This window comes from Martes martes (assembly GCF_963455335.1).
Source record: "Martes martes genome assembly, chromosome: 8".
In the NCBI taxonomy this organism is placed as follows: domain Eukaryota; kingdom Metazoa; phylum Chordata; class Mammalia; order Carnivora; family Mustelidae; genus Martes; species Martes martes.
In genome coordinates, this window is record NC_137895.1 from 107,756,552 (window position 1) to 107,784,455 (window position 27,904).

At 41.2% G+C, this 27,904-nt stretch overlaps 1 protein-coding gene across 3 annotated transcripts in view; it reads left to right on the plus strand.

The window, feature by feature from the left end:
• CECR2 (CECR2 histone acetyl-lysine reader) overlaps positions 1–26,998 on the plus strand; it is a 175,280-nt gene extending 148,282 nt beyond the window's left edge. For 2 of the 3 annotated variants that reach the window (XM_080812081.1, XM_080812082.1), the window contains 11 exons: positions 5,130–5,283; positions 9,201–9,330; positions 9,883–9,920; positions 10,008–10,099; positions 10,323–10,449; positions 11,626–12,014; positions 12,571–12,699; positions 12,886–13,732; positions 22,560–23,982; positions 25,577–25,688; positions 26,452–26,998. In XM_080812081.1, coding sequence (XP_080668207.1) covers positions 5,130–5,283; positions 9,201–9,330; positions 9,883–9,920; positions 10,008–10,099; positions 10,323–10,449; positions 11,626–12,014; positions 12,571–12,699; positions 12,886–13,732; positions 22,560–23,982; positions 25,577–25,688; positions 26,452–26,457 — 3,447 coding nt within the window. In that variant the 3' untranslated portion in view covers positions 26,458–26,998. The remainder of the gene's footprint in view (positions 1–5,129; positions 5,284–9,200; positions 9,331–9,882; positions 9,921–10,007; positions 10,100–10,322; positions 10,450–11,625; positions 12,015–12,570; positions 12,700–12,885; positions 13,733–22,559; positions 23,983–25,576; positions 25,689–26,451) is intronic. The other variant, XM_080812083.1, reaches the window with a different exon arrangement.
• Positions 26,999–27,904: the final 906 nt, after the last annotated feature.

Genomic DNA, 27,904 nt, shown 5'->3' on the forward strand with positions numbered 1-27,904 from the left:
GTGCATGAAGTTTTCCTTTTGTCCACATCCTTGCCAACACTTGTTATTTCTTGTCTTTTTAATGATACCCAATCTAACTGGTGTGAAGCAATATCATCTCACTGTAGTTTTGGTTTACATTTCCCTGATGATTAGAAATGTGGAGCGCCATTTCATGTACCTGTTGACCGTCTCTGTGTCTTTGGAAAAATGTCTATTCTGGTCCTCTGCCTATTTTTTTTTAAACTTGATTGGTTTTTTGCTATTGATTAGGTTTTTTAAGATGCTATAAATTTAAGTTAGTCAATTACTGTATCTTAGTGTTAATATTAATGTATTGGGGGGAGAAAAAAGCAACTGAATAGACATTATATGACTCCATTTATGTGAAGTATCCAGAGCAAGTAAGTCCACACAGAGAGGAGATTAGTGGTTGCCAGGAACTAGAGGAGTGGGGAGTAAGGACTGGCTGGTTAATGGGTTCAGCGATTTCTTTTGGAGTGCTAAAAATGTTTTGCAACCTAGTGTAGGTGGTGGTTACACAACACCGTGAATGTATTAAATGCCACTAAGTTACACACTTCAAAGTCGTTAGTTTTATTTGAATCTCACGTGAAGTTTTAACAAAAAACTATATGAGAGTAAGTTTTACATATTTTTAAATGATGTAGGGCCTCTGATTTTACAGCAATTTTTACATCTATAGTTATCTTAAACTTTAAGATTCCTGCTTCATTGTTACTAAGATAAACTATTCGTAATCAATTTTTAGTACTTCATCCTAAAAATCAACAAATTCTAACCTTTGGGTACTTTAACATTTCTTTTTTTGTTTTATTTTATTTTATTTTATTTTATTTTTCAGTTTTCCAAGATTCATTGTGTATGTACTACACCCAGTGCTCCATGCAGCTTGTGCCCTCCTTAATACCCACCACCAGGCTCACACATCATATTTTAATTTTAGACTTTTAACAGGGAACATACAGCAGAGGATGTAAAAAGTTAATAAAAACTAGATCACTTTAGGGGCGCCTGGGTGGCTCAGTGGATTAAGGCCTCTGCATTCGGCTCAGGTCATGATCTCAGAGTCCTGGGATTGAGCCCCGCATAGGCCTCTCTGCTCAGCAGAAAGCCTGCTTCCTCCCTCTCTCTCTCTGCCTGCCTCTCTGCCTACTTGTGATCTCTGTCAAGTAAATAAATAAAATCTTTAAAAAAAAAGAAACAACTAGATCATTTTAGAATATGCCATATTAGTTCATTTCTCCAGTTTAACTTGGGAAGAAATTGTTCTAAGTCCCAAAGAATTTATGTGCTCTTATAGAAAACTTGGGGGACTATATTAGAATACAGTGGAAGACATAGTAATCTCCCAACTCACAAATCATTACTCCTACATTAAACTGGCATCTTATTGAATATTATTTTTTCACCTGTGTTTTTCATTTAACATTGTGAGCATTTTCATATTTCATTAAAATTCCTCAGAACTACAGCTTCTGTTGGGACCCCTGGGTGGATCATTTGGTTGAGCATCCAGGTCTTGGTTTTGGCTCAGGTCGCCATCTCTTTGTGGTCAGGCTCCCTGCTCAGCAGGGGTCTGAGATTCTGTCTCCCTCTCCATCTGCGCCTCCTACGCCTCCTACTTGCGTGCACACTCACGCTCTGTCCCCCACCACCGTATTTCTAAAATAAATAAATCTTTTAAAAAAATAATGACTTCTATTGGTTTTATAATGATGACTATATAATTTTACCTATTAAACATTTAGTATATTTGTAAATTTTCACCATTTTAAATAATGTTTACTTGAACCTACTTAGAGAAGTATCTTTTCCTTTCTATTTCATTTTTACAATAAAATCATAAAAGTGTAATTACTCTGTTTAGGGTTATATATATATTATACTCACTCACTTGCTTGATGCCTCTCGCTCTCACTCTCACTCTTTTTCTCTCTCTCTCTGTCCTCCAGGGGACCTGTGCTGCAACAAATTGATAGCATTCATTGATAGCATTCATTTTACCACATCTTTACAAATGTATCACTTCGTATCTTTCTCTAGTTTGTAAGTGAAAAGGGTATTTTACTTTTCTTTTTGATCATTAACAGTGGTTTTGTTTTTGTTTTAATATTTTTTAATTTTTTTGTAAACATATAATGTATTATTAGCCCCATAGGTACGAGTCTGTGAATCGCCAGGTTTACACACTTCACAGCACTCACCGTAGCACATACCTTCCCCAGTGTCCATAACCCCTCCACCCTCTCCCTACCCCCCCACCCACCCCTACCCCCCCCCCACGCCCACCCACCCCCACCCACCCCCAGCAACCTTCAGTTTGTTTTATAAGATTAAGAGTCTGTTACGGTTTGTCTCCCTCCCGATCCCATCTGTTTCATTAACAGTGGTTTTTATCTTCTGTGAATTTTGTATTCACGTTCAATCTTTTGTGGGTGGCTGCTGTTAACTGATTTGTGTTGGTTTTGTTTTTTGGTTTTGTTTGTTTGTTTGTTTGTTTTGAGAGAGTGAGCATGTGTAAATGGCAGGGTGGGAACAGAAGGTAAGGGAGAATCATATGCAGGCTTCACGCTCAGCAGGGAGCCCAACACAGAAGCACAACCTTGAGATCAAGACCTAAGCTGACACTTAACTGAGCCACCCAGGAGCTCCTATTGTTAATTGATTTGTAAGATATCTTTATATATTAAGAATAATAAATTGTGAGGCGCCTGGGTGGCTCAGTGGGTTAAAGCCTCTGCCTTCGGCTCAGGTCATGATCCCAGGGTCCTGGGATTGAGCCCCGCATCGGGCTCTCTGCTCAGCAGGGAGTCTGCTTCCCTTCCTCTCTCTATCTGCCTGCCTCTCTGCCTGCTTGTGATTTCTGGCTGTCAAATAAATAAATAAAATCTTTAAAAAAAAAAAAAAAGAAGAAGAATAAATTGTCCCTGCACCTGAGTGGCTTAACCTGAGGTTAAGCCTCTGCCTTCGGCTCGAGTCATGGTCTCAGGGTCCTGGGATCAAGCCCTGCATGGGGCTCTCTGCTCAGCAGGGAGCCTGCTTCCCCGTCTGCCTCTGCCTGCCTCTCTACCTACTTGTGATCTCTCTCTGTGTGTCAAATAAATAAATAAAATCTTTTTTTTTAATAAATCTTTTTTTTTTTTTTTTAAAGATTTATTTTATTTATTTGACAGAGAGAGATCACAAGTAAGCAGAGAGGCAGGCAAAGAGAGAGAGGGAGGGAAGCAGGCTTCCTGCTGAGCAGAGAGCCCGATATGGGACTCGATCCCAGGACCCTGAGATCATGACCTGAGCCGAAGGCAGCGGCTTAACCCACTGAGCCACCCAGGCGCCCCTTTTTTTAATAAATCTTTTAAAAAAAAAGAATAATTGTCATATTTGTTGCAGTAATAATATATAGATATTCTTAAGATTTATTTATCTTTTTTTTTCCTTTCCCCCCTTCCATTGACTTCAAACATGAAACACCTCCCATGTTTATTTTTACAGATGACTCTGGTGACTTAATACTTCCATTTATAAGTTATTAGCTTGAATTTCTTTAGTCCTTATTAAAATGTTGACTCAATATTTAATATCCCCTTATACTGGTTGAAAGAAGAATATTTCACATGTTCTTACCTGCTATCCTTTGGAGGGAGGGGCAAAATATACATACATTATCTTATGTATATGTAAATGACTTATGGCCTATACACCTGTTTTGTTTTTCTCTTTTTTTATTGCATCTGACGTATATATAGAAAGCACTCCGATTTTATTCAGATGAAATAATTCCTTTGACCAGGCCTACCTTTCCTCTGTCTCTTCCCCGTACCCTGCTTGGAGTCACTATACAACTGAAAGGGGCTAAGGCAATTTGTTTTGGTTTATTACATAGTTCTATCATAACTTGTGACCTGAGTAAAGGTGCTGCCAAAAAGTTGGAATAATGAAGGATTTGTGGGTTGGGGTTACTTGTGTGATGGAGAGAAGATACTTGACTAGTATTTAGGAGGCAAATCTAGAGATACATTCTTTAGAAGAATTTTCCTTAATGTCAATAGCCTCCCCATTTTAGAAACAGTATCTAGCATATCTAAACTGCTTGCCCTGCTTATAGGATAAAGATTTTAGGGAATTTTCTTTAGTTTTACAGTGTTAAGTGTGTGATAATGGTTGTCTTTTGGTTTATTTGGGTGTTTTGCGTTTGTGTTTTTTGTTTGTTTTTCATTTTCATCTCATTTCTTACTCATTTCAGGTTTTTACCTTGTAACAAACTCTTAAACTCGGGCTCATAGAATTTGAAAGGTCAGGTGGCTTTCACATCAGCACAAAAGTCAAGGGAAGAAATGAAAATAAGTCATTTCAGCCCTAGCTTCACTATTCTGGTTTACAGAATGGCTCAGAACCAGTTATATTGGAAAGTATGCAGAGTAAAATAATAGGTTATGATAGTAATGGTCCTATTGTCCTTTATCTTTGGTTAGATTTCTTAGGCAATCACTTTCCCAGTGACCAACTGAAATCTTTATGTTAATGTCATTTGTGTGGAAAAACAAGGGAAAATGCTAGCCAGTCTTGAGTAATTTTACAAATTTCTATGCAGTTGCCTTTTTCTTTTCTGTATCTTAAGGCAAAACGGCAGCCCCTCCCACTAAACTCCCAGTTTTCTTCATTGTTTTATTTGTAAAGTATAGATGTTAAGGTTTCAAAGTCTTGCACATTGAAATCATGACCCTGTGTTCTTGTATCATCTTTAAAGTTTGTTGAGATGAGAGTACTTTTTAAGATGTCACTTTTATTAAATATTAAATCTGTAATAGTGGTGTCTCAACTTCCTCAGTTTCTCTTCTCTGGTCCAACATATTCATAGGATCACCTCCCAAAGACTACAAATTATGTAAATCGTAGGGACCAAAACTTCTTAGCTTATTTCAAATCACGATTGTGTTTTAATGTTAATTATATATCCCCATGTTTATTCTGTAGATGGTAAAATCGACTTGAGGTTATGATATAAACTCCCTACCTATCCAATACTATTTGTTGAATAGGTTGAATTCAGTAAAGATTGGATCTTAGAGCAAAAAACTGGTCTTACATTATTGTGTATTGACTCTATACACTTAATTGGCTCTTTACAGGATACCCCTGTGCTTACCAGAATAGAAAAACAGAAGCGCAAAGAGGAGGAAGAAGAACGTCAAATTCTTCTCGCAGTGCAGAAGAAGGAGCAGGAGCAGATGTTAAAGGAAGAGAGAAAACGAGAGCTGGAGGAAAAGGTCAAGGCCGTAGAAGGTATGTGGGCTCTCTGCGTAGTACATGTGGTACAAGAATAGCCCTCCTCTGGCCAAAGCCAAATCAGACTAGGTTCTCTCCGACATCTAAGCTGCTATTGGCAATTTCTATTTAAATAACTTGTTAATTGCACTCTTTCTTGTGTATTTTGCTGGATCCAATCTCATTGTATATGCAGTCCTTCTACAGCACCTGTATTTGTTATTCTTGGTGTTCCTTTCAGTCTTACTACTTATTGCCCTCATCTGTGTACATCCTGCATGTGAAATGGAAAAAAATATTGAGGTATTAATGACATGTTTCATAGAAATAATGTTAACCACAATTGAAATGTGCTAAAGAAAAATCTTAAAAAATTTTTTCAGTATGGCACTATCCATATCTAGAGTACTACCATTAATTTTATTAGGGCAAATCATTTTTCTCAGACTTGGGTCTAGGTTTTGGTCTTGGTGTAATGAGATTTTTCTTTCCTTTGCAGTTAATACAAAGGATAATAACTGTCCTTAGATGTATCAGATAGCAGTTGTGTTTAGAAGCTAAACCTGATAAATCATATGGTAACAGATCATCGGCTTAGTTGAATACAGACCAGTATTTAAGTAAATTTACTGAAGTTTTAAATTTTTGAATAAAACCACATAACTTGGGTTTGACTTTTTAATGCAGTGTCTCAGTGCAAAATTTAAATAAATTTTGACTGTAAAACTTAAAGGATTCTGCCTTATTAAGTGCTTTTTTGCCTCCCATTCCTAAGTGATGCTTTCTGTAGGGTAACCCATTCCTACTGTGATCACTTCTTCATTATAAAACCCTTAGTGCATTTAATCTACAAATTAGCCTGTGTGACAATATGTAGTATATCCTACTTGTAAAAGGTTTCATGGCTTTCATTTCCAATGCTAGATTTAAATCCTCAGGACAGTAACAATGGCTTTAATTTTTGTAGTTTTTTTTTTTTTAATATTTTATTTATTTATTTGACAGACAGAGATCACAAGTATGCAGAGAGGCAGGCAGAGACAGAGAGGAGGAAACAGGTTCCCTGCTGAGCAGAGAACCCAATGTGGGGCTCGATCCCAGGACCCTGAGATCATGACCTGAGCCGAAGGCAGAGGCTTAACCCACTGAGCCACCCAGGCGCCCCTAATTTTTGTAGTTTTTAAGGAGATTCTGTATTCTCAGTCTGGTTTTTATTTGCTACACTGTTCTCATTTGACTTTTACACAGATTCAAAACTTATTTTTATGGTTTAGTTTCCCTACCTTGGAGATTAATAATACCTGTGTTATAGATTGTTCTTTAAGTCAACAAATACTTTTTGAGCACCCATTCTGTGCCAGGCTTTGTTCTAGGAATATAGATATTAAACAAAAGAAACTAATCCTTTCATGGGGCTTAAATTCCAGTGGTGGGAAGACAGAAGAAACAAATACTGTAGAATGGTAGCTGGTGGTGAAAGATGTAAAGAAAAATAAAACAGGTTTAGAGATAAAGAGTGACTTGATGTAGGTGGCGTTTAGATAAGCTTGTCAAGAAAGCCCTTTCTGAATATGTGACGTTTCATAATGAAGTGAATGAAGGTGCCATATGAACATCTGATGGGGGAGTGGAGAGGAAATAGATGGTGCACAGGCCCTGAGGAAGGATTATGCAGGAGGAGGCCAGTATGGACCAAAGTAAGCAAAGTAAGGGGAAAACGGGCAGGAAATGAGTTCATAGAGGTAACCAGGGGTCAGATCACTTAGGGCTATGCAGACCTTGTTAGAAAGATTAAATAAAAACAGGTAGTCCCTAGCACACAGCAAGCTCACAAATGATAGTTATCATGGGGAAAACGTAGAGAGAGTTTTTACAGACTGTAAAATAGTTACAACAATAAATTTTTTCTGAATTCTTGGAAGCTAAGTAAAAAAGGTGGAAGCAATAATGGATTTTTTTTCCCCTAGGATTTGTATTTATTGGGTGGGAGGAGCAGAGGGAGAGGAAGATAGAAATTTGAGCATACTCTGCGCTGAGAATGTATTAAGTACAAAAGGCACAAGCTACAAAGGGAGGGAGTTTGATATGTTTGAGTACATGAATTGTTTAAAACTTACATATAACATAAACACCGTTATCAAAGTGGAAAGACGAGTCAAAGTAGAAGATAATTTTAACACATAACTAACAAAGACATATTCTCCAGATTCTTTAAAGCACTTCTCTAAATCCATTAGAAATGGAACAATCCAAAGGAAAAGGGCAAAGTATATAAGCAAGAAATTCACACAAGAGGATGCTAAATGGTCAGTAAACATGGAAATATGTTCAGTATCACTCCAGTCAGGAAAATGCAAATGAAAGCATCAAAATTCTTTATCAGTACTTCCCAGTTTGGCAGAATTGCTAGTTTTATCATACCAAGCGAGTGTAACTCACACCACTAGTGAAAGAATAGCTGTACCCCTTTGGAAAGCACTGTGGCAGTTCCACTGCTGGGTGTGCATCCCAGAGAACTCACACATGTGCACGAGAAGGCATGTCAAAAGAATTGTACTATAATACTATTTACAAGATGCAAAAAATTGCAACCAACTGGACAGAACTACTATACTAAAGTTACTAAAGCAAAAATGTTAAAATCTGCCAGTTTGTTAGGTTCATGGATATTCATTAATTTAGTTACACTTTTCTTTAATCCTGAAATCATTTTTTAAAAAAACAATATTGTAAGTCATTGATAGCATTTGACTAATTAAAGTAGATATAGATTTAAGTTTATAAGTGAATAATGTAAAAACAAAAACACAAGTCAAACAGAACTAGACAGAGAATAGTTAGCAGGGTCATGTCATGCTCCTAGCAGGGGACATATGTGGAGCCTGTCCCTCAGGGAAGAAAATAGAAGAGGTGTCCTGGCTTCTCCCTTCCATTTTTATGTCTTTCTGTCTGACAGTGCTCTTTATCTCCCAGCCTCTTTTCTTTACTCCTGACCTTCCGGTTCCCTGCTGGCACTGAGTGTCCCATCAGGCTAGTAGTGGAATGCCAAGTGTGTTTCTCATGGCTATGGCTGTGAGCCAGAAAAAAATCATCCCTGTCTTCCAGCTCCTTGCCAATTCCAGCTGGCATCTTTCCCTTGTTCCCAGCCAAATTTATGACTGCCCCTTGCTTGGTAAGGGCCAGCTGCCAGTGGTAGGGGTGGATTGAAGAGCAAAGACAATTGGTGTGCAAGGATGCCTTTGTAAATACCAAACCTTGTGAGCTTAGATATGCATATAAAATCCTGTGTATGTTAGGATTGAGAGTCTGGTCCTTAAAAAAAGCAGATGTTGTTTTTCTGAGAGAAAGATTGGAAGGGCCTCAGGTATTCAGAGAAGGATATCTTCATTCAGTCTTGTATTTTTTTTTCCTTTTTCTTCTAATTCTATTTTTCTTCAGACTTGCTCTTTCCTCCCTCTCCATCCCAGTGCCTCCCCTACCACCCTCATCCCTTTATGCATAAAGGAAATGGGTTCCACAAGTATGTGTGTATATATATATATTTTTTTTTTTTAAAGATTTAATTTATTTATTTAACAGAGAGAGAGACAGTGAGAAAGTGAACATAAGCAGGGGGAGTGAGAGAGGGAGACACAGGCTTCCCACTGAGCAGGGAGCATGACGTGGGGCTCGATCCCAGGACCCTGGGATCATGACCTGAGCTGAAGGCAGATTCTTAATGACTGAGCCACCCAGGCTCCCCACAAATTTATATTTTTTCATAATATATTCCATCTATAGAATCATCCTTATTACCAAGAGGGTGGCAAAAGAAGCAAAAATAATCTTATGATACAGGTGATCTTTATTTCTTCTCTCAAAATGGTTAACAAACATGTAATCATCTAAAGAGTGCTTAACCTCACTTGTACCATAATGCACTGTGTTCATTGTAGATCGAGCAAAGAGGAGAAAGCTCAGGGAAGAAAGGGCATGGCTGCTGGCCCAAGGGAAGGAGCTCCCCCCAGAACTTTCCCATCTGGACCCTAGTTCCCCCATGAGAGAAGAAAAAAAGACTAAAGACCTGTGAGTATTTAATGATACTAACAGTAGTAACCAGGAGCATTGGTGAAGCACTGTGGCATCGTGCTAAGCACTTCTCTCATTTAATTCTTAAAACAACCCTGTGTGGCAGGTAATATTCAGTGTTCATGAGCTTCTTGTTCTTCTCTATGCCTATATTATTATTCTCTATGCCTATATTATTATTCTTAAAAATATATATATATATAATTATTATTATTCTTTAGATTACAAAAATATTCATTAGGGTAAAATAAAACCCTGGAAATAATGTGCTCCTAAATAACCAACATTATAGAATCATAAATTAAGTTGTGGATCATCTAAGTCAGTTCCATCATTTTACAGATGATGAAAATGCTTCTCCCATTAGGCTTGCTAACCTTCATCATCATAATTATTTTCTAGAGATTATCAGTGTTACCGACTTACATTAAAGACAGTTTATTGAAACTGTTCCAAACCTTGGTATAATCACCTATGTGTCTGTGATTGAATTAAGAGAGCTAAGGAGAAGGTGGTCAAAGTTATTATTTCTTATTTTGTGATTCACAGCTTTGAGTTGGATGATGATTTCACTGCCATGTATAAAGGTCAGTTCCCATTCTCAACTATTATTATCTCTGATAGAAGTACTCCTGTGTGAGTGTGTTAATTAAGTTCTCTTCTTTGGCTTTCAGTTCTAGATGTGGTAAAGGCTCACAAGGATTCCTGGCCTTTTTTAGAACCTGTGGATGAATCGTATGCCCCAAACTATTACCAGATTATTAAGGTAGAGGCTGCCTTTGCAGTTATACTTTACCATGGTGTTTGTTTCTTTCTTGATTTTTGTTGCTGGTTTTGTTTAAAGTTCACCTGTTGTTCCTTGAGAATCAGGGTTGCTGGGTATATGCTGGGCTCCTAAGCATCTCATAGTGGTGTGATTCCCTTGCCTCATAAGGACTGGGAGGTGTTTTTTTCTCCAACATGTTGTAATTTAATGTGTCTTATCTTAGGTCCCCATGGATATCTCAAGCATGGAGAAGAAACTGAATGGAGGTTTATACTGTACCAAGGAGGAATTTGTAAATGACATGAAGACTATGTTCAGGAATTGTCGAAAATATAATGGGGAAAGTAGTGGTAAGTGGGGAAGGAGTCTGCAGTGGATACACTTATATACCATTTCAACCAAGAACAGAATACCTTCTTTTTTAGAAATACACAAAAACAGAAGTGCATCTCTTCTAGAAATGATTCAGACCTTTCACTGAGACTGTAAACAAAATGTACATTTAAAGCCATGGGATTGGCCACTCTCACTACTTACACAACATGTGCCAGAACCATGTCTGTCCTATGTGACAAAAGAATGTATCTAGTGGCTAACTGGGCTCAGGTTATTTTTCATTATCGTAGAGACCAGGCTGGATTTAGATTGTACTACGCTTCCTTAAACAGAGACCGCTAACTACTGACCAGACTGACCCTAGATTCTTAAATCATCTTGAGAAGTCCACAGAGTAGATCTCCAATTACAAAGAATGTACGGCTCCAAGTGTAGAAATGTGTATTCATTTATACAGTAGCTCAAATGCTTTAGCTTAAAAATTAAGCAGCTTTGGGGGCGCCTGGGTGGCTCAGTGGGTTAAAGCCTCTGCCTTCGGCTCGGGTCATGATCCCAGGGACCTGGGATCGAGCCCCGCGTCGGGCTCTCTGCTGGGCAGGGAGCCTGCTTCCTCCTCTCTCTCTCTCTGCCTGCCTCTCTGCCTACTTGTGATCTGTCTGTCAAATAAATAAACAAAATATTTTTTTAAAAAAATTAAGCAGCTTTGGGACACATGGGTGTCCCTGTCAGTTAAGGACCTGAGTCTTGATTCTGGGTCAGGGTTAGTGTTATCATCTAAAGGGTCATGAGATCAAGCCCCGCATGCAGCAGAGTCGGCTTAAGATTCTCTCTCTCAGGCTCCCTCCCCTAGTTTCACTCTGCCTCTCAAATAAATAAGTCTTTAAAAAAAAAAAGACAAAACTTAGTAGCTTCAGTGACTGTGTTTAATAATGCTGTGATTTAGCCTTGAAGAATTAAATCTGTCTTGGTTTAAGTTAAGAATCTGATTCCAGCCATACAGCCTAGAGCCTATTAGGGCAAAAACAGTATCTTCATCTTGTGTCCGTAACTGCACAACCTAATATCACTTGAGTTGAATTAAGCTCCAGAGTTTACCCAAAAGGCATCTTTTATTGTTTGTTGGTAAGAGAATTGTCTTTTATGTCCTATAAAAGCTCTATCTGGAAGTCAATCCTTGTATCTTCCCATAGAATATACCAAGATGTCTGATAATTTAGAGAGGTGTTTCCATCGGGCAATGATGAAGCATTTTCCTGGTGAAGATGGAGACACAGATGAAGAGTTTTGGATCAGAGAGGATGAAAAGCGAGAGAAGAGGCGGAGCCGGGCTGGGCGAAGCAGTGGAAGCCATGTTTGGACCCGCTCCAGGGACTCTGAAGGGCCCAGCAAGAAACAGCAGCCCGTGGAGAATGGAGGAAAGTCCTTGCCACCTGCCCGCAGAACTTCCTCTTCTGGGGATAATCAAAGCAGCAGTTCCACACAACTCCCTCGGGAGGTGGGCACCTCAAATGGCCGAGGCTTTTCTCGTCCCCTACATTATGGTGGGATGCCTAACCAGGCACCCCTTTTAAACCAGATGGTAAGGAATAGCTTAAAATTCAACAGTAGTTTCCCCTAGTTCATGAATTCAAGCAGAAGTGAAGCCTTGTTAATTAGTTTCTTTTCCAGAGTAATTTTTCCATATATGGATGATTTTGTCTCTCCTCACCTGTCCTTTCTTTATTCATTCTTCCTCTTATTTTAAATCTTCTTTCTTTTAGTCAGTCTGATGCACTCTCAAGGTAGGCAGAAGTGGGGATTTTAAAGAACTCTTTTTCTGTACAAAGCACAGAAATACACATAGTACATAAAATATACAGCATATCTGTGCAATTAAAATTTCATGTGGAGGGGGCAGTTGGGGAAAATTGGCTTACAAGACTCTTGGGGAAGAGGCACTGAGGAAAAAGAGATTAAGAAACACCAGGGTTTTTTTCTGTCCTGCCGTGAGAGAGAGCTTTGGACCCCAGAACTAGCCCTGATCTGGGTGAGCCTATATGCTAGCATTCTGCAGGAACGGCCTTGTTTTCTACCTAATGTCTCCTGTGCTTTCTCTTTTTTTCCCTCTCCTCCTGCCTTTACTCAACGCTCTCCAGAGGCCAGCAGTACCAGGAACATTTGGCCCTCTTCGAGGATCAGATCCTGCCAATTTATATGTCTCCTCTAGGGTCCCAGAACCACACCCTGGAGAACCTATGCAGCAGCATCAGCCTTTTGCCGTGCAGGTAAGCAGCCTACTCAGAATACACAAATGCAGAGGGCTTCACAGATACACTTCAGAAATACAGTCTCTTACCAGATTAAATTTAATTCATTATCTTCCGTTATTTACAGTCTGTTATTGTAGATTAAGCACTTTATTCTGTGGATCTACTACTAATCTCTGCTTCCTTCTGTTTTCTTGTTGCCAGCCTCCAGTTGGAATTAACAACCACCGAGGACCCAGGCTAGGCACTCCAGAAGAGAAGCAAGTGTGTGGGGGGCTGACACACCTTAGTAATGTGGGATCACATTCTGGATCCTTGCAGCTTAGACAGATGGGTGGCACTAGTCAGGATGGAAATATTTATCCCCCGACTCAGTTCCAGTCAGGATTTATTCCTCCCAGGCATGGTGGGGCTCCAGTCCGACCCCCAGACTTTCCTGAAAGCTCAGAAATTCCTCCCAGCCACATGTACCGATCGTACAAGTACCTGAATCGAGTACACACCGCTGTCTGGAATGGAAACCATGGTGCTACAAACACAGGACCCTTGGGCACAGATGAGAAGCCCCCCATGGGGCCAGGACCCTCTCACCAGCCTCGAGCTCTTGGTCATATGATGGATTCCCGAGTAATGAGACCTGCTCTTCCCCCAAACCAGTGGACTGAACAATCAAGTTTTCTACCTCATGGAGTTGCTTCTTCAGGGTATATGCGACCACCCTGTAAATCTGGTGGACATCGGTTACAGCCACCTCCGGCCCCAACACCAAGTTCTCTTTTTGGAGCACCCTCCCATGCTCTGCGGGGGGTGCAAGGAGGGGACTCCATGATGGACAGCCCAGAGATGATTGCCATGCAGCAGCTCTCTTCCCGAGTTTGCCCACCAGGTGTGCCTTACCACCCCCGACAGCCTACACCCCCCCATTTACCTGGCCCTTTTACACAGGTATCTCACTCGACATCAGTAAGTGTGTCAGCCCCCAAGCCTACCTTAGGGAACCCTGGGAGGACACAGGATAGCTGTGAAACACAAGAGCCTGAGAATGACCGAGGTAATTTACACCATCATTTTTGTCTGATGTCTAACATTTAAACCATTAATTCATGAGGAATCTTTTTTACCAAGACTGTCAGACTTCTTTCTAGCTTCTTGAACTACTCATTCAGGGTTGAGCGAATCATAGTATTGGTCCAGAGATCTGAAAGGATTTCTGGTGGTGATGTAGTCTTTACTGTACTGTGCAGTCTTCTTGAGACTTGTAGATAGAGTAAATCAGTTCTCAGAACGTGCTTTGAGTTTGCTGCATTTTTTTTTAAAGACTTTATTTATTTGTCAGAGAAAGAGTGAGAGTGAGCACGGGCAGACAGAGTGGCAGGCAGAGACAGAGAGAGAAGCAGGCTGCCTGCCGAGCAAGGAGCCCGATGTGAGACTCGATCCCAGGACGCTAGGATCATGACCTGAGCCAAAGGCAGCTGCTTAACCAACTGAGCCACCCGGGCGTCCCAACTGCATTTTTTCTTTAACAGAGAGAGATTGCAAGTAGGCAGAAAGGCAGACGGGGTGGGGGGAGGCAGGCTCCCCGCTGAGCAGAGCCCAGTGCGGGGCTCGATCTGAGGACTCTGAGACCATGACCCGAGCCAAAGGCAGAGGCTTAACCCACTGAGCCACCCAGGCACCCCTTGCTGCTGTTATATTACACTTGTTTACACAGATGAAAAATCCGAGGCACAAAGCTATTTGCCTTCAACTCGCTAGTAAGTGATGGAGCTGAGATTTGTATCCAGACCCACTCAATCCAGCATCCATGCTCTCAACCACTACATCATCAAAGTGCCTTTAAAAATGACCCTCTTGGAGGAGGGTCGGGAGAGGGTGGTGGGGTTATGGACATTGGGGAGCGTATGTGCTATGGTGAGTGCTGTGAAATGTGTAAACCTGGCAGTTCACAGACCTGTACCCCTGGGGATAAAAGTACATTATATGTTTATAAAAAATTAATTTAAAAAATGACCGTCTTAAACATTACCATTATAGGATACATTTTCAGTACTTAAAGTCTAATTATTTCCATTCTTCTATTCCTGGGAAACATGTTTATAGCTACTAAGAAGCAAAGCTTGAAGGGATTTCTTAGAAATATCTTAGGCTCAGGTCATGATCCCCAGGTCCTGGGATCGAGCCCCATGTCGTACTTCCTGCTCATTGGGAGTCTGCTTCTCCCTTTGACCCTCCCCGCTGCTCGTGCTCTCTCTCTCACTCACTCACTTGCTGTCTCTCAAATAAGTAAATAAAATCTTTAAAAAGGGTGAGAGATTAACCTGAAAATTGAGAAGATGAAAAGAATACTATTTGTAATTAGTGCTTGTTTCTAGGATAGATGTCCACCATGTATATTATTTTTTTCAATATATGACTGGAGAGGGGCATGTGGGTGGCTCAGTCACTTAAGCATCTGACTCGTGATTTAGGGTTGGGTCATGATCTCAGGGTTATGAGGTCAAGCCCTGCGTCAGGCTGTGTGCCCAGCATGGACTCTGCTTTAGAATCTCTCCACCTGCCCCTCCCCCCATTTGCACTCATACTCTCTCTCAGTAAATAAAATCATTTAGAAAAATGAAGACTGATCTTTTATCAGATATGAATAGTCCACCTAAAATAGATGGTAGGCCTAGAACTCAGAATTAGTTTTTGTTTTTATTTATTTAGCTGTGTCCTAATACTTTTTTTTAAAACTATAATTCCACTGTTGTTAACATACAGAGTTACTATGGTTCAGTACTTCAGTACATTACTCAGTACTCCTCGTGAGTGCTCTTAATCTCCATCACCTATTTCACCCATCTTCCCACTGCCTCCCCTCTGGTAACCATCAGTTCTCTGTAGTTAAGAGTCTGTTTTTTGGTTTGTCTCTCTTTTTCTTTGTTCATTTGTTTTGTTTTTTAAATTTCATATATGAGTGAAATCATGGTATTTGTCTTTCTCTGACTGATTTATTTCACTTAGCCTATACCCTTCATCCACATTGATGCAAATAGCAATATTGATTATTTTTGTGGCTGAGTAATATTCCATTGTGTATACATACTACCTCTTTATCCATCCATTTTTCAGTAGACACAGGCTTCCATATCTTGACTATTGTAGATAGTGCTACAGTAAACATAGGGGATGCATATAAACCTTTTCAAATTAGTGTTTCATATTCTTTGGATAAATACCCAGTAGTGGAATTAATGGATCGTATGGTAATTCTATTTTTATTTTTTTGAGTTACATCCATACTGTTTTCTAGAGTGGCTGCACCAGTTTGCATTCCCACCAACAGTGTCCAAGGGTTCATTTTTCTCTACATCCTCACCAACATTTTTAGTTTCTTACGGTTTTTTTATTTTAGCCATTCTGATGGGTATGAAGTGATATCTCATTGTGGTTTCGATTTGCATTTCCTTTATGATAAGTGATGTTGAGCATCTTTTCATGTGTCCTTTGGCTATCTAAATGTCTTATTTGAAGAAATGCATGTTCATGTCTTCTGCCCATTTTTAATTGGATTATTTGGGTTTTGGGTGTTGAGTTCTACCAGTCCTTTATATATTTTGGATACTAACCCTTTATCAGATATGTCATTTGCAAATGTCTTCTCCTATTTCCTTTTATTTTTATTGATTATTTTCTTTGCTCTGCAGAATTTTTTTATTTTCAGGTAGTCCCAGTACTTAATTTTTTTTTAAGATTTTATTTATTTATTTGACAGACAGAGATCACAAGTAGGCAGAGAGGCAGGCAGAGAGAGAGGAGGAAGCAGGCTCCCTGGTGAGCAGAGAGCCCGATGTGGGGCTTGATCCCAGGACCCTGGGATCATGACCCGAGCCAAAGGCAGATGCTTTAACCCACTGAGCCACCCAGGTGCCCCCCAGTACTTAATTTTTGCTTTTGTTTCCATTGCCTCTGGAGACCTGTCTATCCTCTTTTGCAAGTGGTTGTTCAGTTCTCTGAGCACCATTTATTGAAGAGACTGTCTTTTTCACATTGCATATCCTTGCCTCCTTTGTGAAGGATTAATTGACTGTATAATTGTGGGTTCATTTCTGGGCTGTTTTGTTCCCTTGATCTATGTGTCTTTTTTTGTGCCACTATGATTCTGTTTTGGTTATGACCACTTTGTAGTATAGCTTGATATCTGGGATTGGGACAGCTCCACCTTTGTTTTTCTTTGTCCTGACTGCTTTGCCTATTTGGGGTCTTTGTGGTTCCATACAAATTTTAGGATCATTTGTTCTAGTTCTGTGAAAAATGCTGTTGGTGTTTTAATAGAGATTGTATTGAATTTATAGATTGCTTTGGGTGACATGGACATCTTAATATCTGTTCTTTTTTTTTTTTTTCAAGATTTTATTTGTTTATTTGAGAGAGAGAGAGAGAGGATGAGTGGGGGGAGGGACAGGGGGAGAGGCAGGCTCCCAGCTGAGCAGGGAGCCCAGTGTGGGACTTGATCCCAGAACCCTGGGATCATGACCTGAGCTGAAGGCAGACCCTTAACCAACTGAGCCACCCAGGTGTCCCAACCTCCGTGTACTTTTGTTCTTTCCAGATTTCTTCTTGTGGTAGATTTCTAGTTTGATAACGTTATGATCAGAAAAGATGTATGGTATGACTTTAGTCTTTTCAAATTTGTTGAGATTTGTTTTGTGACCTACCATTTGATCTCTTCTGGAGAATGTTCCATATGCACTTGAAAGGAGTATGTATTTTGATGTTTTAGGATGGAATGTTTAGAATGTATCTGTTAGATCTGGATGGTATGTCATTCAAAAAGCCACTGGCCGGACACCTGGGTGACTAAGTCAATTAAGCATCTGATTCTTGATTTCAGCTCAGGTAGTGAGATTGAGCCTGGTGTCAGGCTCATTGCTGGGTATGGAGCCTTCTTAAGATTCTCTCTGTCAAGGAGCACCTGGTAGGTCAGTCAGTTAAGCCTCTTGACTCATGTCATGATTGCAGGTTCCTGGGATCAAGCCCAGCATCAGGCTCTGTGCTCATCAAGGAGTCTGCTTCTCCCTGTCCTTCAGCCTCTGTCCCCACTCGTTTCTGTTTTTTTTCTCTCAAATAAATAAAATCTTTAAAAAAAAAAAAAAACCCACCCAAGATTCTTTGTCCCTCTGCCTCTCCCCAACTCTAAAAAACAAAATAAAAAAGCTACTCCTTCCTTGGTGATTTTCTGTTTGGATGATCTGTCCATTGATATAAGTGGGGTGTGAAATTCCCCTGCTATTACTATATTCTTATCAATTACTTCCTGTATGTTTGCTGTTAGCTACTTTATGTATTTGGGTGCTCCCATGTTTGGTACATAAATATTTACAATTGCTACATCTTTTTGTTGACTCTTCCTTTTATGATTTTGTAGTGTCCTTCTTTTTTTCTTTTTACAGTCTTTGTTTAAAGTTTTTTTTGTCAGGGTGCCTGGGTGGCTCAGTCATTAAGCAGCTGCCTTAGGCTCAGGTCATGATCCCAGGGTCCTGGGATCAAGCCCCACATTAGGCTCTCTGCTCAGCGGGAAGCCTGCTTCTCCCTCTCCCCCTCCCCCTGCTTGTATTCCCTCTCTTGCTGTCTCTCTGTCAGATAAATAAATAAAAATCTTAAAAAACAATAAAATATATCTTGTCTGATTTAAATATTGCTATCTCAGGTTTCTTTTGACATCCATTTGCATGATAAATTCTCCATTCCTTTTCTTTCAGTCTGCATATATTTTTAACTCTGAAATGAGTCTCTCATAGACAGCATATAGAAGGGTCTTTTTTTTTTAATCCATTCCATCACCCTTTATCTTTTGATTGGAACATTTAATCCATTTACATTCAGAGTAGTTATTGATAGGTGTGTACATACTGATATTATTACTTGTTCTGTGGATATATTTGTAGTTCTCTGTTCCTTTCTTCTCTTGCTATCTTCTGTCATGGTTTGCTGGTGTTCTGTAGTGATATACTTGGATTCCTTTCTCTGTATTTTTTGCATATCAATTACTGGTTTTTGATCTGTGGTTACTATTAGGTGTATATATACCATCTTCTGCATATAGCAGTCTGTATTAAGCTGATGGTCACTTAAGTTTGAAGCTGTTCTTTATTGCCACCATGCCTCTGCAACTCCCCCAGGTTTTAGGCATATGGAGTCATACTTCATATCCTTTTATTTTATGAATCACTTGACTGATTTTTGTAGATAATTTTACTGCTTTTGTGCTTCCTGCTTTTCTTATTCCTGCTTATGGTCTTTCCTTTCCACTCAGAGTTCCCTTTAACATTTCTGATAGGTTTGGTGTAATGGTGTTGAATTCTTTTAACTTTTGTTTGTCAGGGAAACTCTCCTAGTCTGAATGATACCCTTGCTGGATAAAGAATTCTTAGCTGCTGGTGTTTTTTTCTTTCAGCACTTTTCACCTCTCATTCCCTTCTAGCCTGTAAAGTTTCTGCTGAAAAATGAGCTTATGGTCTTGCAGGTCTTATGGTCTTACAGCTTATGGTCTTTCTCTTTTATGTAACTATTTTCTTTTTGTCTTTCTTACTTTAAAAATTCTTTCTCACTACATTTTTGTCTTTTTAATTCCTGTGTGTTTTCATATTGACCTCCTTGAGTTGATTTTGTTGGGACATCTCTGTGCCTCCTGGACCTGGGTTTCTGTTTCCTTCCCAGATTCGGGAAGTTTTCAGCTATTATTTCTTCAAAATAATTTTCCTCCCCCTCTTCTCTCCTGGGATTCATATAATGTAATTATTATTACATGTGATGGTTGTCACTTTGTTCTCTAAGTCTGTTTTCTTTTTCTTTTTCACCTATTCAATATAATCTTATTCTGTCTTGCAAGTTTCTGATTCTTTCTTCTTCCTCTAGTGTATTATTAATCCACTGTAGTGTATTTTTAATTTTAATTATTATGTTCTTTATCTCTGATTTGTTCTTTTTTGTTTTCTATCTTTCCTGAGGGTCTCATTGAGGTCCTCCACTCCTTTCTCAGGTCCAGTGAAGATCTCTGTGGCCATTACTTTAAATTCTCTATCAGGCTTATTACTTACTTCCATTTCATTTCATTCTCTTGCTGTGATTTTTGTCCTGATCTTATGATTTGGGACATACTCCTCATCTCTTCATTTTATCTGACTCTCTCTCTTTCTGTGTGTTAGGAAAATCAGCTGTGTCCTCTGCTCTTGGAAGTAATGGCCTTGTGCAGAAGAGGTCCTATAGTGTACTGCAGTGCAATCCCCTGTTCAGAACCTGGCACTTAAGGGGTTTCTCCTGTGTGTGTGGTGTGCACCCTTGCTGTTGTGACTGAGCCACATTTGCCTTCAGTCCAGTCATGTGCAGTGGCTCTGTTTGCCTTTTGTGGGCAGGGTTTGATCCCTGTGTTGTTAGTGGGGCCAGCCTGGCGCCACCCTGGGCTTGAGTTGAGTCAGACCAAGCATTTGCAAGAGGTGAGGTAGCACCAAACTGCTGGGTGCTTTCCCTGTGTTGTCCTCCAAGAAGCTTTCATTGGTGGGCATGGCTTTCAGTCAAAATAGCTGTCTGCCCCCTACCCAGTGCGGGGAGCCTCAGTGGCACTGTTATGTGTGGTTATCTTCCCCTCTCTCCAGGGAAGGAATCTCTCTGGAGGGGTGCTGGTCCTTGTCCTGGCTGCTTGCACCTCTCCAGGCTTGCTGCACCGCTTTGGGTGGGCTCCAGCCAAGGGCATTTTGGAGGTGCCAGGTCAACAGGAATATGTGGGAACAAGCCCATGGAGTGCCCGGAAGCTCTGCATCAGTCCACTGCAGAAGAGCACTGCAGCTGCCCAGGCTTGGATGGAGGGGGTATTTCTGTAGGAGAACGTTGGGGAGGGGCAAACTGTTCACTATGTAACCAGTGTTGGCCCTGCACTGGTTCCTGCAGGTGTCCATCTATCTAGGTAGGCTGGGAGCAGAGGAGGAAAATGGTGTTGGCCAGCTCTTTTGTTCTTAGGTCTCCCAAAGGTCCCTGCCCCTCCAATATACACTCATTAGTAAATAAATCTTTCCACATATGTCAGGTATTTTTCACACTGCTGCTTCTATGCTCAATCTCAGTGGCACTGTTGTACTGTCTCTTTAAGGGCAGGGACTTTACCATCCTGTCTCTCGCAGAGCTGAGCCCCCTGAGTTTTTTGGTTTTGTGGGGTTTTTTTTTTAAGATTTTATTTATTTATTTGACAGACAAAGATCACAAGTAAGCAGAGAGGCAGGCAGAGAGAGAGGAGGAAGCAGGCTCCCTGCCGGGCAGAGAGCCCAATGCGGGATTTGATCCCAGGACCCTGAGATCATGACCCGAGCCGAAGGCAGAGGCTTTAACCCACTGAGCCACCCACGCGCCCTCCCCACTGAGTTTTAATGAGGTGTTAATAAGCCCCCAGATTCTTGGGCCCCTCTGGTTTTCAAAGCCGAATGTTACAGGGATTGATTTTACCCATTCAGGTCCCCCATGCCTAGGGTTCCTGGCTTGAGATCTCCTCTGCCCTCTTTGTGCTAGTGCACAGAGAAGATCCGAAGGATCCACTTGGCTCCTGACAACATCTCTGTCCTTCACACCCTCTGTGATGTGGCCTCTGCTCTACATTTAGCGATGGAGAGTCCATTTTGACAGTTTTCAAGTCTTTTTCTGGGTTATTTATACTGATATGGGTGTTACCTAGTTATCTGGTTGTATCCGTGAGAGGAGGTGAACTTAGGATCCTCCTACCCTGCCATCTTCCCCAACCTAGACTTCCTTTTTTTTTCTTTTTCTTTTTTTTTAATTTATTCATTTGAGAGAGAGAATGAGAAGCAGGCTCCCCACAGAGCAGGGAACCCGATTTGGGACTCAATCCCAGGACCCTGGGATCAGAACCTGAGCCAAGGGCAGATGCTTCACCAGCTGAGCCACCTAGCACCCCTCAGACTTACTTTTTAAAAGTGTTCATTTTGAGGGAAGGCCTCTTTTCGTGACCACCAGCTCTAGCTAATCAGTCTAATACTGATTTCAAATGGGGTCTGGAATTCACCCTCTGATGAAACTGTGAGTCTATTTGTTAATTTCCATGTTTTATGTTGACAAAATAATGAGAAGTATAGATTTAAATTTCGTTGTATAACTTTTACCTTTGATTTTTTAACCGGCACTAGTTCGTTAGTTGACTGAGATTTTAGTGGGTCTTTAAAAGTTGTAATGTATGAATCTTCAGTCTTGTCTTTACGATCTGTTTTTACATCCGTTTTTAGAATTGTATTTAGATCACACCTGAGCAACAACTCTGTTCTACTTGAAAAATTTTAAAATAAGACCATATTTCTGGTCTGACACAATAGCAATGTAACAAATCCTGAATTTGTAATTAAGCATTTGAGTCTAGTAAATTAATTTATTTGTGCATAGTAAATTTCTGTTGTGTACAAGTACTAAGAGTCGTGGGGAAGGAAACAGTCCATGCTGCTGTGTAACATACGTTCTGATGGGGCAGACGTCAGGATGCAGCCCTCTTGATATAGATCCATCGTGTTCTGGTTCTTATTGTATCTCCATAAAGGACATGCATGTACCTGAATTACCTCACGCTCACACAGCTCAGCAAGAGAGAGGCAGGGACATCTCCATTCTTTGGCAGACTTTATGAGTAGCGATAGAGGTGCTAGGTCTTACTTCTTGGTCTATAAGGGGGAGTTTACAAAGGCCTCAACATCATGAATCCTTTCAGGGACTCTCAAAATTTTTAGCTGATGCTTGAATTGCCATATATCCACCTCAGCGCCACCTGTCCCTGTCTGACTGCCTTCATGTTCTTTTCACTACCATCAGCTACTGAATTACTATTTTTTTCTACATTTTTCTTACAGCAGATCCCTTGCCTGGGCTTGAGGAGAAACCACCAAACATGGGTGCTTCAGAGGGGGTGTACCTCAAACAGCTACCTCACCCTACACCTCCCTTGCAGACCGACTGTACCAGGCAGAGCTCACCACAAGAAAGGGAAACTGAGGGCCCAGAGCTCAAAAGCGACTCCTCAGAATCTGGCGACAACTGGAAGGCAACAAAGAGCAAGAACACATGGCCCACGGAGAGTGGCTCTACTAGCCCAGCCGCCCAGGGGTGTATGCGAGACCTCTCCACTCTGGCAGAGAGAGGGGCTCTCCCTGAAAATGGACTGATTGTTGAAGCATCCCCTTGTGGCTCAGAAGGGAAAGGCCTTGGTGGTAGTGGTTCAGAAAAGCCACTCTGCCCCAGAGGCAAAACGCTACCGGAAACCATGCCATGTACAAGGCAGAACCCAGCCACACCTCCCAACACAGACCCCAATCTGATGGGAGGCACCGTAAGCCAGTTTTCCCCCTTGTACATGCCTGGCCTGGAATACCCAAATTCAGCTACACATTACCACATCAGTCCAGGCCTGCAAGGTTTGGGCCCTGTGATGGGAAGTAAACCCTCAGTGTCCCATCCTCAGCATTTCCCCCCTAGGGGCTTTCAGTCTAACAACCCTCATTCTGGAGTCTTTCCCCGGTATCGCCCCCACCAAGGAATGAGGTATTCCTACCAGTCACCACCTCAGCCTTCCTACCATCACTATCAGCGAACTCCTTATTATCCGTGTCCACAGGGCTTTTCTGACTGGCAGAGACATCTTCATCCCCCGGGAAGTCCAAGTGGGCTCCCACCTAATCCAGCACCCCCGGCAAGGCCCCTCTTCTCAGATAAGAGCACCTTGGCTAATCTGCAAGGCTGTGAGACACTGAATGCTGCCTTAACTTCTCCAGCCCAAATGGATGCGGTGGCTGCTAAAGTAGTCTCAACTGATGGGCAGAATCCTGGTCCAGAGGAAGACAAGCTGGATGAATCTATGGAGAGGCCAGAGAGTCCCAAAGAGTTTTTAGACCTGGACAACCATAATGCAGCTACCAAGCGGCAGAGCTCATTGTCAGCAAGCGAGTATCTTTATGGAACTCCTCCTCCACCTCTGAGTTCAGGGATGGGATTTGGTTCATCAACTTTCCAGCCTCATGGCGTGATGCTACAGACGGGGCCTCCTTACACACCTCAGAGGCCCGCCAGTCATTTCCAGCCCAGGGCTTACTCTTCCCCCGTGACTGCTCACCCGTCTCACCATCCAGTGGCTGCCCAGCCCAACGGCCTCTCTCAGGAAGGCCCCATCTATCGCTGCCAAGAAGAGGGCCTGGGTCACTTTCAAGCTGTAATGATGGAACAAATCAGCACTGGAAGTGGAATAAGGGGACCTTTCCAGGAAATGTACAGACCATCAGGGTAAGATTACATTAAATGGTTTCCTTGGTTTTTGTTTTTTGTTGGGTTGTTTTGTTTTGGTTTTTTCCTGAGAAAAGAATAGATGTTAGTTTTAGAAAGAAAAATGGCCTTAGAAATGAATGTAATAACCTTTAGTGGTCTGGGTCCAAGGAAAGTGTGGGAATCCTTGATAACTGGAAACTTAATAGAAATGTTGCTGCCTTAGAGTCCGATTTTATCTTTGGCATTTTTTTCCCTCATGAAAGTGAACTGGCATGTAAATGACTATTCAGTTAGTTTTGAGACTGGAAATGTCGTAGCCACAGTTGGAGAGCCATAGGCAGAGGTGTCAGCATTGCTGCTAAGTTCAGATACTCTGGTCAATGTAAAATAGGTCTCTCTCAAACCTTGAGGTTGAGGGAGGTCATCTGTAATGTTCGGGTTTTATCCCTTACCTCTCACTTTTCCCCCTAACACTGAATAAAGAAACAGGTTTATCCAGAATTAAAACAAGTCAAATACAGTCTCCTTGAGAATTTTCCAAATAATGATGTTTAAGACTCAGTGAGGTGATCTGTGATCCAGGAGATTTTCAAATTAGTAATACATAAAAGATGTTTAAATGAAGTTGTTTACATTAAGGTTATGAAGCCTAATCTCAAAACCAGTACCATCCAACTTAAACACTAATGTGCCCCTCTTCAGTGCCAGCCTAAGCTTACCTCCAAGACCTCTTCTGCATTTAACATTTTGCCATATTAATTTTTTTTTAAGATTTTATTTATTTATTTGACACAGAGGGAGATCACGAGTAGGCAGAGAAGCAAGCAGAGAGAGGGGGGGAAGCAGGCTCCCTGCCGAGCAGAGAGCCCAAGGCAGGGCTTGATCCCAGGACCCTGAGATCATGACCTGAGCCGACGGCAGAGGCTTAACCAATTGAGCTACCCAGGCGCCCTGCCATATTAATTTTATACCTCACTAAATATGTTTGTTTTGTTTCTTTGTCTTTTCTTTTAAACTATCGGGAAGTAAGTTGAAGACTTCATGGCTGCATGCATTTGCTAGGGATAATGACATTCTCCTAGAGCACAATATCAAACTGTTATTCCACTCGTAGAAAATAGCACTGATAGCGGTTTAATGTAGAGTCCTTATTTAATTTCTCCAGTTGTCCCCAAAATGTCTTTTATAGCTGTGTTTGTTTTATCTCCCCTCCGCCAAGATCCATGTAAGGTTAACGTATTTATATTTGGTTGCTCTGTTTAGTCTCTTAATTTACAATGTGGATTCTATCTTTGTTTTGTTCCATTTTGTTTTTCAAAGATTCGAGGCTAGTTCTCATGTGTGATGTCCCAGATTTTGGATTCTTCTCATTGTTCCCTCCTTTTTGGAGTCCAGTTAAACCCATGTCAAGAGCCCTCCTAGGTGGTATCGTGTACTGACTGCATCACACCTGGAGGCACAAAATGTCGCTTTCTTCTCATATCAATTCCATGATTGATTCCTAGATAATTAAGGCAGTATCTGCCTGAGATTTTCATAATTGAAGTATCTCTTTCCTTTCTAATTAGTATGTCTTCATTAATTCTTAACTACTCTTTTCTTGTGGCTATAGAATGCAAATGCATCCAGGCCAGTCACAGTCCTCGTTCCCAAAGACCCCAGCACCAGCAGTGTCCCAGGAAGAGCTACCACCACATAAGCCCCCCACACTTCCTCTCGATCAGGTAAAAATTATCAAAACTTAGAGAACTTGTGTTGTGGTTCCAGGGAGCAGGAAATGTTCATTGTGAGTTTATCGTGACTCTGAGAAAATCTTTTAAGGTGTCCTGTTAATAGAGGACCTTGAACTGGAAAGTGCATCATATCCTACTGCCAGCCAAGGAGAAAGGGCCACTCGGGCCCTGTGCTCCCAGTGGATTCCATAGTGGGGAAAAAACAAGAGAAGATGACCTCGGAAGTAGCTTCTGTATTGTTTCCATGTGTTTCTCTTCTTGTGGTAACTAGCTGTTTGGGGATTGTTCAAGCCTCATTTTTCCAAATTGGCCACTAGCATTTATTTTGATATGATAGCTTTGTATTTTTTATCTCTTTCCACCTATTTCATCTGAGAGAGATGACGCACTCAGGTTTTTAAAAGTAGCTCCCTTCAAGTGCTTCTTGTGTACCAATCACTGCGTTCCGGCTCTCTCCACGCACTGTCTCACTTCCCCCTCTTCCTTGACCACTGTGAAGTAATTGTCATCAGCAACATCAGTTTCATCCCCTAGTGTGCGGGGAGTCCTACTGCTCCTGAGAGCTGAGGTTGGGGGTCTGCCTGCAGAGGTCTGGAGCTTGAGAGCCCACGCTCTGGAAGTAAACTGTGACGGCTAAAACAAGACCAAGCCACTTTCCCTGATGGAGAGGAACATGTACAGCTCTTTGGCTTATTGAATTACTTTAAACAACACAGTTGTTAATTTTGCTTAATTGTCTTTAATTGTCTCTCAGAGCTAGTCCACGGAGGAAATAAACCCCAAGAAAACAGAAAGCTGCATATGAAGACTGGAACATGGAGAATTTAGGGAAACGATCCCTGCCCATCTCTATTCCTGTTACCCTGCCACACTCCTTCACAGTGCATCCCATCACGTCGTCCAAGAGCTGGAGCCTTTCCTGGAGCCTTAGAAGCATACTCCTTAGACTAACACCAGCTTGTAAAGGTCCTTGGTTGGGGATCTCTCGTATGGCTGATGGTCAAGAACAAATGAACTGAAATTAGTGATGGCTGTTCTAAGTCCTGAGACTCTGGTTCAGGGAAAATCATCTTAAACTTGGGGGATGGGGTCACACTTAAGAATGGAGTGGTGCTTCTAAACTTTCATGAGCAGCTAAACTCAGGTATATATTTGGGGAAGGGACTACTTGTAGTATTAATGTGTTTGGAGCTGGGTCCAGTTTACAGAATTTTCATGTTGCCTTTTAAAAATAATTTTTGTTGTTGGTGGTGAATGTATTGTACATAAGTGGGAAGGGTGGGTGGGGATGTGGAAGAAATGGAAGTCCTAACTGTGGTGGGCACGCAGCACTAGAGTGATCCTTATCTGTTTACAATCATGTCACACTGAATACTTTCGGGAGCTAGAGAAGAGGGTAGGAAAAGTTTACTCTTGTAAATCGTCACTGTTTTTTCAGTGGCTAGCCGTCCTTTGTTCGTTAAAGGCCTTCTTTCCAATCAGCCCAAGAGGGTACCGTTGCACTGCCCCCTGACTGTTGAGTGTCTCTGTTTGGAGGTGGAGTGCTCACGCATGGCCTCCCAGAAGCGTCAGCCTAGAAGACAGTCTGCCTCTCATCCAGTGGCCCAGAGCCTGGATTTCAGAGAGCAGTGTCCTTCCTGATTTGCCACCAGCCCTACCGGATAGCTGTAAACCAGTATCAGGAATTGGGATCACTAGAGTGTTTTGCTTATTAGAATATAAAATGAATCATCCTCTTCACAGACCTGCTGGGCCTGTGATCTGGTAGACATCACACAAAGCTTTCTGGCACAAATCACATTTTGTGGAAGTGACTACTCAGGTTTGTATATGTTAGTATCAATAAAGAAATTGCACAGTTTTGAATAGGAAAAATGTATTCTATAGATTTACAGTTTGAATTTAGGAATATCTCAGTATATATAGTTTTAATTCATGTTAAGTGAATCATAGTAAAATAAGTCATGGTGATTTAAAATAGCTTTCAGGAACAAGTTCTTGGAAATCATTTGTCATATCTATGATAGGAAACAATTCTACAGTATTAAATTACTTTGTTATGGTTTTAGAAGTGAATTACACTGGATTGTTCTTGTTTAGCATTCTGTATTTGATTTTAGCTGAGATGCCACCAAAGTTAGGACTCCTATGTTTTAAACTTCGAATATCCCACAAAGGAAAAAAAAAAAAAAAAAGGAAAAATGCCC